The sequence below is a fragment of the Podarcis vaucheri genome, assembly GCF_965113315.1.
Source record: "Podarcis vaucheri genome assembly, chromosome: 13".
NCBI lineage: Eukaryota > Metazoa > Chordata > Lepidosauria > Squamata > Lacertidae > Podarcis > Podarcis vaucheri.
The window spans coordinates 23,672,763-23,683,739 of NC_138751.1; the positions used below are offsets into that span (position 1 = coordinate 23,672,763).

Consider the following 10,977-nt stretch of genomic DNA (forward strand, 5'->3'; position numbering starts at 1 on the left):
TCTTCACAAGCTCAAGAGGTCAAGACACGAAAGCTTTAGCAACTAATCTACACTTAATGACCCACCCAGTGGTATTCAGAATATCACTCATGAAATCACCCAAGATATCCCTCAAGTAATTAAGGAACAAAAGAAGAAAAGGCACACTAATCTAGGAACTTCCTCTCTGCCCAGAACGTTGGAGGCTATACACCACACCCCTCAACAGTATTTATAGGAACTCAAACACCAGACTCTGCTCTGTTCCAGTAACAAGAAGCCGAAAGCACCAGCCTGAAGATGACGAGTGAGACCTCGTCGAAACGTCGCACAGACACCCCGACTCTTACACGGGAAGACACCCGAAGACACCAAAACCTGCATATATATATATATATATATATATATAGTACTATTACAGGAGGGAAACATCCTCAATAAAGTTTGAAATATTTATTGACTTTCAAAGTTAGCAGTAGATTATATCTTTGTGATTACTGATAATACACAATCAGCATAAATTGTAAATCATCTTCTCTTTGTGTCGAACCAATGAGAGATGGACAGTGAATTTCCAGCTGTGTCACAGCTGCAGAGGGGGAGAGTACCAGCTATCATGAAGGCTCATCTATTTTGGGTCCCCTAAAAAAAGATGCTTAATCTGAAGCTAGTGGAATTGAGATAAGAAGTGAAGAGACTCATCAGAAAATTTGAAAGGAAGAATAAACTATCAGAAGAGCAACTCAAACTGAAACCTGACAAGTCCCTTTTGTTTCAATGCAGCTTATTCCTAAATATTTATTGGATCGTGACTTTACATCTCAAACTCTTTTAATTCAGTGACAGCAAATTTATAGGAATTCAGTTTCTTTACATTCTTGAAGACTGAATCTATATTGGAATTATGCTTTGCACACTCATATAAGTATATAGTTCAATCCCACCTGATTAAAGGTGCTGTGCCATGTGAAGGCCTCCTCCTTCACGGTGAACACTTCTCCAAGAGATGCCTGTGCATCCACCCTTCCTACTTTCACTTTGACAAAGGATTGGTTTGGGAAGGTAACCCAGTTTATTATATCAAATCCAGCTGCTAATTCACCATTTTTATCAAAGGACACAGTATCACCAGCAGTATTGTTAAATGAGATTCTCTTCAGCACAGAGTGAAGCTAGATTTGAAGAGACAGAGGTAGATTTAACAGAATGACAAAAGTGCATTTCCCCCCTTGCATGAGAGAGAGGAAAAAAACAGATAAGAGTTTAAGGAGAATGAAATTTAAACCTTAGTAATAAACATGCTTTGGTTTGTTAGGCTTATTTGACAACCTAATGTAATATTTTTCATATTTCATAAATAAATTATTGTTATTCTACTATTTATTGCTGAGTTCATATATTTCCATAATTTCTGCACTTTGATTTAATAAACATTTCAAATTTGTTTTGTATTTGCTCTGACTCAGCTTCATTTTTGTTTACCACAACTAGATCAGTGGAGCAAAACTAGGAACCTATTTTCAACCGATAATCCTCATGTGAAAGTACACATACTACAGGGATTGTTTGAAACTCAAATTAATTTCTGAGTGCATAGAAAGTAGAATGTGAAAATCTTCATTTGTAGCCTTCTGAGGTGCTTTCAGTGAGGGGGCAAAGCAATGTATGGAAGAGATAAAGTTTTATAGATGGTTTTATTCTGTTTTACTGATATTCTCCATGAACTGAGCATCATAACATATTACATTAGGCATGACAAGATTCTGGGTGTGAAATTTACCTGCCAAGGTTCCACATTTGGAGGATCCAAACTACTTCCATGTGCCATCACTCTGTGCTTTAGCCTAGATAAGTAAATTTTATCTAAAGAATGTGCTATGGCATAGACTGCATTATAAAGGCTGTAACTTTGGCCAGTCATGCTCATTTCAAAAAGAGCACCAGGGAGACTGTCCAGCTTCTCTTGACCAGTGCAAGTAGCCATCCTTTGCTTCTGCTCATTGGAATCAGAAAATAGGCAGTTGAATGCCTTTTGCCAGAAGATCCTAAGAAAACCATCTCCTTTGGGATAGCTAGGATGAAGGACCTGCAAGAATTGTGTAAAGCCTGGCACTTTGTTTGAGTGAACTGCAAAAGATAAGGCACCATTGAAGGCTTGTATATCAAAATCTCTTTGCATTGTTTCCAATGAGAAATTCCACTGGGCTGTCATGATCCATACTTTATGTATAGAAAACTCTGTAGTACCATCTAAGAATGAATATAAAAATGCCATCCATATCAGTGTTGTCATGGTCTGAGGTTCTGCACATACAACCAATACTTTAACTTTTGAGACGGTCCAGAAAAAGGATTTGGCCTGGATGAGTACTAATGAACTAAAATTGTCTATAACTTGAGATATGGCTGGAGTTTTTTCATTGAAGGCAGTACAGATTCCATGCTGGAAAAGCATTGGTGTTAAAGTCAGCATGAACTTTTCACCATTGTCATTATCTGATGCAACAATCCCCACCCATGTCCACTGGAAATGTAGAAGAAGATGGACAATACCAATGTATTGATGGGCTTCGTTGGGGACAATCCGGTAGAAGGAAGGGAGTTGAGATTCATTACTCAAAACAAGAGCTAATATACTGTAAGCAACCTAAAAAGAAAGAGGTCAGTTTCACCATGGTAGACAGATTTAATGCTAAACAGTAGACATAATACTAAATAGTAATTAATCAAAATATCTGTTGACTAGCTGTAACACATAAGAATTTCATGAAGAAAAAAATAGTTTTTTATATAGGAATAATTTGAAACACATATGACTATTTCATGTTTATCATGCTAATTATGATCATGGAGGTCACCCCCCACCCCACATGTGGTTGTTGTCTAATAACACCACTAGTAGCAAAAATATGCAAAGCAGCCACATGTCAGAAATTGCTTAGAATGTTTCTGCATATTAAGCCCCAAACTCTTATTTCTAGGAGGGCTCAAGACTTAGTTAGAAAAGAAAGAAAGGACAGACTCTTCCTCTGGGGCACTTCCCAAGAGGCAGCACTGGAAGTTTTCATGGATTTGAAAGTCCTGGCATAGGTCATGCAGCTCATCCACATCATAAAGATTCACGTAATCAATATTTTTCCCCATCCCGACACTTTGTTGTCAGTAATATATTTCTCTCTCACCGTCACTTTTTTTCCCTCAGAAAAAAGGAGAAATAAATTCTAAAGGTAATCCAGCAATGTCTCTCTCTCTCTCTCTCTCTCTCTCTCTCTCTCTCTCTCTCTCTCTCACACACACACACACACACACACACACACACATATATATATATATATATATATATATATATATATATATATATATATATAATATAATCAGTGTCAGGTGAGTTAAATAGCCTACCTGTGGAATCTTGTAAAGGCCTAAGATACTAGCCATGAGAAGGGAGATTTCAGAGTCTAGTCCTGCAATAACAGTTATCAGATTCTCATTTTTGTTACATTTGAAGTTTGGGACAATTCTTTCTGCCGTTGTCAAAAGTTTCATGGTGTTCTGAAAAGTCATCCTTGCATCTGTGTAGCTTTCATAGATGTGGAATCCCAGACTGACATTTGGTAGGATCTTGGGGTTCTCATTTATCTGCTTCACAGAAAATACCAAGGAGAGAACATGCTGGTAGTTCTTTGGTATTGCACTAAGGAAGAGTAAAACATCTGAATGATATTAAACATTTCAAGATGAAAGAGTCAGTTCTTCCTTTCTAGCTTTTGAGTACACAGGTAACTTTGTGTCTTGATTATTTTTCTCCCCACCTTTCTTCCAATAAACCCAGCAATATTAAAGCAAAGAAAGAAGTTTGGAAATAAAACATATAACTTCTGCCTCTGCCCTGCTTTCAAATAAAATCCATTACCCCAATTTAGCCAAATCTAGGCCCATGTAACTCATTTTGACTGATAGAATAAACAATGGAGGCTAAGAGGGAAACTTTGATGCAATGTGAAAACATACATATGTAGGATGAAAGGGCACTCATAAGGAAGGCTGAAGATAAAATAGGAAGGAAATTACAAAGTACACTAACATGTTTTGGAAACAGAAGAAAGAATTCACAAGAGGAGGAGAAAAATAACAGAGAAGAAGATATGAAGATCATAAAGTTGAAGGAAGCAAATATATTACTTTGAACATGCTTAAATGCAACCTCATAAATATCATATGCAGACTGCTTCCTGAAGTAAATTCTTGCAGTGGAAAAGTATGCCATCGAGGGCAACAGTGATTTTCTTACATAAATTCATCTACAAACTTTGTTTTAGGGTGGTCCCAGAAATATATTTCATCATTTACACAACCAAATTGAGAAGCAATCACTCCAATGATTAGTTCTCCTCTCTGATAATACTGGTATGGAAACTGGAACGGATCATTTATGGTGCATACAACAGAATGTTTCTTGCAATCAGTTGGAGAAAGTTGTAGCCACAAGAAGAACAGGATAAGCAGCAAAAATGTATCTGCCATCTAGGGGCCAATTGTGATGCTGAATATCTACTTTCTCTCTATCATTCAACATCAGTTGGTCTCTAAGAATTTTCCTTCAACGGCTCAGGATTATTTTAATAAAAAGGCAAGTGCCAAAAAATTGACTTATGAAAGCCTGCATGTTCAGAGCTCCTCATGAGTGGACAGAGTGGCTTGTATTTATTTTATGTAAATTTTCAGACTATGTTATTGATTGTGTTTGTATTCTGAGATAATCCACATGGGATTTGACTAGATATTTGATGAAAACAATAATTTGATATAATTACCAGGTTCAAAATCATCTTCTCAGAGCACTGTGTTTTGCAAGACATCACATTTAGCAGAAGTGTGAAAGAATGATACTTTCACTGTAATTTGATTGCCACTGTAGTCCTATATCCAGCAAAAGTTAAAGAAAAGTCTTTCTACCCGCACAGAGAGAAGTCCACCTGTGGGATTGGGGCCTCCAGTACATGCACAGTGGCATAGATATAGCATCGGCATTGTTCCGTTGGTGGTGAAGTGCAAAATGGGGAATTCTAGGGGGATCATGCATTCCCACTATTATAAGCTCTCTCATTTCCCCCAAGACATTATCAGCAAGGGCATGAAGCAAGTTTCTCTGCCACAGAATTTCTCTTCTGCCCTGTCATAGCATTGCTTTGTTGTCTAGACACCATTTTTAATTGTGGACTTAATATGACTTTGTGAGATCTGTGGAACTGTAGCATTCTCATCAGCTGGAAGGCTGTGTGTGTGTGTGTGTGTGTGTGTGTGTGTACGTATTGAGCAGCTAATGTGCATAACAGCAACTGTGCACATTCACCAGGTCTCGTAGAAATTGTGTGCACAATCCATCCATGAAGACAGAACTGTGTATGTTTCCATATTTATATATGTATTCCCCTGCAGGCCTTGGGGAACGTGCTCATCTTGAATGCATTTTGCACAGTTTAAAAGCATAATCATGGTATTCAATAGGAATGTGTATCTCAAATTAATATACAGTACACTGAATCCAATTTATGAGGCTAGCATGCAAGCTTCAGTAAACCCAGTGAAATTTTCTGTGTAAACATGCATAGGATTACCCTGTGATTAATTATGCGGGGGGGGGGGCTTACCTGTATCCCCACAATATTCTATTCAAGTTGGCACCCTGTTTTAAACTATGGCATGCTATGGATCAATTAGCTGTTTATGGATACCAAAAGAGGCAACCATGGTGACAGCACTTCATTTGCTTTCAAATGTTTTATTCTGCTTTTATTTCTGTTGGGAACCTCCCAGAGTGGCTGGGGAAACCAGATGGGTGGGGTATAATTAAGTATTATTATTAGTATTATATTTTTGATTGAGAAAAAATATACAGTGGTACCTCGGGTTAAGTACTTAATTCATTCCGGAGATCCATTCTTAACCTGAAACTGTTCTTAACCTGAAGCACCACTTTAGCTAATGGGGCCTCCTGCTGCTGCCGTGCTGCCGGAGCCCGATTTCTGTTCTTATCCTGAAGCAAAGTTCTTAATCTGAAGCACTATTTCTGGGTTAGTGGAATGTGTAACCTGAAGCGAATGTAACCTGAAGTGTATGTAACCTGAGGTACCACTGTATAGTTATTTTTAGTCATATCTTTCAATTTGTGTCTTTTATTGTTGTTGATCACAAGCTACCATTGTGCACTCACATCTCTTAAGACTGCAGTGGTGCAGCAAGGGTGTGTCTTGCTGCAAGTGGAATTCTTGATCTGGACCTTGTAGAGTGTATACAACCTGACCCTATAGCCTCTTTCAGCTCAACTCTCACACAACTTATCCTGGCTTTTGTCCTTTTAACTACCAGCCATGTGAGGGGGAAAGGTTCATGTATTGGCACACAGTAACCTTTTTAGTTACACTAATGAAAGTAGAGGTTTAGACCACAGCGCTACCCACATCCCTATTTTTCCAAGTAGGATCTTGCTATTATAAAGGTGTCAGTTCATGTACACCATAGTTGAGTGGAAGTACTCAGGGTGTGGGTTAAACCACAGAGCCTAGGACTTGCCAACCAGAAGGTTGGTGGTTCGAATCCCCATGACAGGATGAGCTCCCATTGCTCGGTCCCTGCTCCTGCCAACCTAGCAGTTCGAAGCACGTCAAAGTGCAAGTAGATAAATAGGTACCGCTCTGGCAGGAAGGTAAACGGCGTTTCCGTGTACTGCTCTGGTTCGTCAGAAGCAGCTTAGTCATGCTGGCCACATGACCCGGAAGCTGTACGCCAGCTCCCTCGGCCAATAAAGCAAGATGAGCGCCGCAACCCCAGAGTCGGCCACGAATGGACCTAATGGTCAGGGTTCCCTTTACCTTTACCTTTACTCAGGGATAGAGCATCTGCTTTCCATGCAAAAGCCCCCTCATTCAATCACTGGCATCTTCAAATATAGCTGGGAATTGACCCAGTCTGAAATCCTGGACAGTTACTGTCTCTCAGTGTCGACAATACTGTAATAGATGGGTCAATGTGCTGACCCAGTATAAAGTGGGCTTCCTATGTTCTAATGTGCTCTCTAAGCTTATGAAACCCTATGTTGCCTCAGCCCCCCTGAGAAATGAAACCCACCTGACTGGGAAATGTCTAGAGTTTCAGAACTGGAAGGGAATTTTTTTTGTCTCATCACCTAGGTCAAGCTCATGGTCTTGAGCAATTTTCGGCCTTGGTCCCAGCCTGGTGGAATCCTCTGCCACAAGAGATCAAGGCCCTGCGGGATTTGACATCTTTCCGTAGGGCCTGCAAGACGGAGTTGTTCCACCAGGTCAGGCCGGGGCTTAGCCTGACTCCCCTTTTCTTTTTTGTATAAGTACTAATATGAAAGAGGGCTCCCAGCATTTTCACAGGCCCATATAAGATCAGCGTAAACAGTTGGGCCGATGAGCACTTACTGTTCCCAACCCTAACTCTGTGGAAAGCCATCTAATCAGACTTTAATTTGATTTTGACATGTTTTTTGGCGGTAATTTAATTATTGTTTGATTTTATACCATTGTTAGCTGCCCTGAGCCCGACTTTGGCTGGGTAGGGCGGGATATAAATAAACGTTTATTATTATTATAGGTATATGAAAGGTTAAAAAAGCTGGCATGGCAGCAAACTAAATGAAATAGGGAGGAAACATGAATTAAGGGACGCGGGTGGCGCTGTGGGTTAAACCACAGAGCCTAGGACTTGCTGATCAGAAGGTTGGTGGTTCGAATCCCTGTGACGGGGTGAGCTCCCGTTGTTCACTCCCTGTTCCTGCCAACCTAGTGTGGCATCTGAATATAGACTGCATTTTTAATCAAGGCATATATTGGCTTATATCTTGATCAGGTTCCTAAATTAAATGGGCTTAGATTTTCAAAAGTATTCAAGCCAGGCAGAAGACCAGCAGTTTACAACCTTGGTAATGTTTTTCCTCCCAGACAAAGGGCCCCCCCTTGATTTATAGCAGAAAACAATTCTCAAAGTCGTAAAAGCTGAAATTACAGGACACTGACCCTACATGTTACAGAAGATAAAAAAGGCAGAGATAAATGTAGACATGTTATTTCTATGTGCCTAGCATAGTAAAACATTGGTTCTTTTCCTCCTGCATTCTGGGAATTATTTCTATCTTCTCTTTGCTTCTAAAACAGACTATAAGACCTGTTTATAATCAATCACGCTTCTCTCCCTCTCTTTCATGCACAAGGCTAAAGGTCTGTGCCTGGCACAGATCCTTTTGTATATCATTCCTTACATACCACACTTGTCTCTTTAGTTCACCTTTAGTTCACAATGATGTGTAAATCACAATGATGTGTTAATCCTCAATGTATAATTAATTGTGTGAGTTTATATAACAATCTAAACATTAGTAAACACCTTAGTCATAACATTATCAATCTTAGTCATAGGTGGATTAAGAGCTTATATGCCTGTCTAAATACAGCTCTAACATTCTGTCTTTCATGTGCCAAAGATCTATGGAGCTATGTAAGCCCGCCTTACATACAAATGAGCCAATAGGATTTCAGTTTCTTTGTCTTGTATTGAGCCAATCAGCCACTGGCACATTCGTGGCCATGCTTGTTGTAACTTTGAATAAAAGGAGATGCTGTGAGGCTGGAAAAAAGGAATCTCTCTCTCTCTCACTTTTCATCTGGCACACACGCAAGCTCCCTGAAAGAAAACATCTCGTCTGTCTTTATTCATCTCTACAGACCCCCAAAATCCACATCTGGTGACCCCTTGACGTGATCCTGAAGAAGGGTAAGTAATCAGATCCCAATAGAGATCCCTTTAGAGCCAAAAGCATTCCTCATACTAATCCGACTGGGAAAAAGTCTAAAGCGCTTAATTCGTTAGTATGGGAGGGGATTTAAGTAAGGTGCAAAAGGCTCATGCGAAAGAGCTTCTTTCGTTAGTAAGACAGACAATAGACAAAGTCCAAATTTCTCTAAAAGAGATTGAACAGCTGCTGCAGGAGATAAATCATCAATGTCCCTTTTATAAAGCAGAAGGCACATTGCAAATTAGCACATGGGAGAAAATCGGCAAAATTTTATTCTCTGAGCCACGTGCCCAAATCAGCTGCCTACTCACGTGGCAAAAGTGTGCTACCGCCATTGCGAAATTAGAACAATCTTCTCTTTCAATTTCTTCACTGCTGGTAACTGAAGAAATCACTTCCCCCCCGCCATACCCCCTGATTTTGCCCCCTTTGTCTCCTTCATCACCTAGCAGAAATCCCCCTCCCTTTTCTCCTTCCCTTGCTCCTGCGTCGTCTCAGCTTTCTGAGACCCCTCCCCCTCTCCCTGCTGTAAAAGTTGTGGCTCAGCCTGCTGTTTTTTCTGCTGCTGCTCCTTCTCAGTTTACAAATTCCCCCCCATCCCCCTCGGCCCCCCTTCTCTGCCTGAACAAGCAAATCAGCATGCCTTTGTCCCTTCCTCTTTGTCTCTAGACCATGCTGCTTTGCCAAAACAATATGGAGCCGTCCGTGCTGGGCTTTTACAGGCTAAGCAGGATGGGCTTTTTTCAATGGAAGAAACAGCTGCATGGGCTGGTGAAATGCCATTAATTTTTCCTCTCACTTATCAAAATGCTCCTGGAGGTCAGCAATTACAAGTTTATCATGAAAAATTGCCTTATGCTGTCATGAAAGATCTCAGGAAAGCCATTAGTGATTCAGGTCTTAAATCTTCTTATGTAATGGGAATTATAGAGGGCATTTCTACCTCTTTTACAATGATTCCGATTGACTGGAAAGATTTGATGAGGATGATGTTATCTCCAGCGCAATTTTTAGTTTTTGAAAATGAATTTAAACATGCAGCCATCGCTCTGGCTGATCAAACGCATACAGCAAGCCAGCTTTTCGGCGCTCCTCCATTTGAGACCCTGGCTGCCCAAGCCGTGTTATCACCTTCACACCTTCAGCGCACTGCAACTTGCGTGCAGCGTGCATTTCGTAAAATTCCTGTCTCAGGACAGCCACTGAGTTCTTTTGTAAATGTTAAACAGCAGAATACAGAGCCATACCATCAATTTGTGGACAGATTGAAGGAATCGATCTGCAGACAGATTGATAATGAAACGGCTCAAAGTGAGTTGCTAAAAAAATTGGCTTATGAGAACTCTAACACGGACTGCAAAAAATTGCTGCAATCAATCATAAGCCGTTCAACATATTCCCTTGCAGATTTGATAAAAGCGTGTTCGGAAGTAGGGAGTCAATCTCATACAATGTCTTTGTTTGCCAATGCACTTCACGCTTCCGTGATACAAACAGGAAACTGTTATAATTGTCACCGTCCAGGTCATTTTGCAAAACAGTGCAAGGCCCAAGGTGGGACTGCACAGAAGAATAATAATGCAAATACCACAACCAGACCTTCCAAAAAATGTCCAAAGTGTGGAAAAGGCTATCATTGGGCAAATCAATGCAGGTCTCAGGGAAACTTCAGTGGGCCCAGTCTCTCGGGCCCCAAAGAATAGAGAGATGTCAGCCTTTGGTTTCTGCTGCTGCAAAAGTTACTAAAAATATGCCTTCTGAATTTGCCATTGATTTGATTAATCAAGAAACCAAAAACACTGCATTGCCTGGTGAAATCATAATCATGGCCAGCCAAATGGCAGGTCCACTTCCTTCTAATATCACAGGTTTAATTTTACCTAAATTTTCTGCTGCAAAACAAGGCATTCATGTCATCCCAGGTGCCTTGCCTCCTGACTATGTGGGCACAATCATGGTTCAATTTTGGAGCCATATGCCCATGCAGTTAACAAAGGGTGAATCCTTTGCTCATTTGGTGATGCTGCCTTCACCACCTGATGTTGTTTATGCAATTGACACTAATCTGCACAAGCTCTCTTTATCTTTTTCCCCTCAGCTTCTAGCTGTGACCCAACGTATTGGAAGAGAGAAACTCCTTCGTAAGTATAAAATCAATGGAAAAATATTAGAGGGTCTGA

At 40.3% G+C, this 10,977-nt stretch overlaps 1 protein-coding gene across 1 annotated transcript in view; it reads right to left on the bottom strand.

Annotated features, from left to right (window-relative positions):
• Positions 1–4,503, bottom strand: part of LOC309517453 (vomeronasal type-2 receptor 26-like) — a gene marked incomplete at both ends in the record, with an annotated part of 13,211 nt that extends 8,708 nt beyond the window's left edge. Inside the window, 4 exons of the mRNA XM_082196686.1 lie at positions 924–1,151; positions 1,760–2,626; positions 3,382–3,673; positions 4,271–4,503. Of these exons, the coding sequence (XP_082052812.1) occupies positions 924–1,151; positions 1,760–2,626; positions 3,382–3,673; positions 4,271–4,503 (1,620 nt within the window). The remainder of the gene's footprint in view (positions 1–923; positions 1,152–1,759; positions 2,627–3,381; positions 3,674–4,270) is intronic.
• Between the last annotated feature and the right edge of the window lie 6,474 nt (positions 4,504–10,977).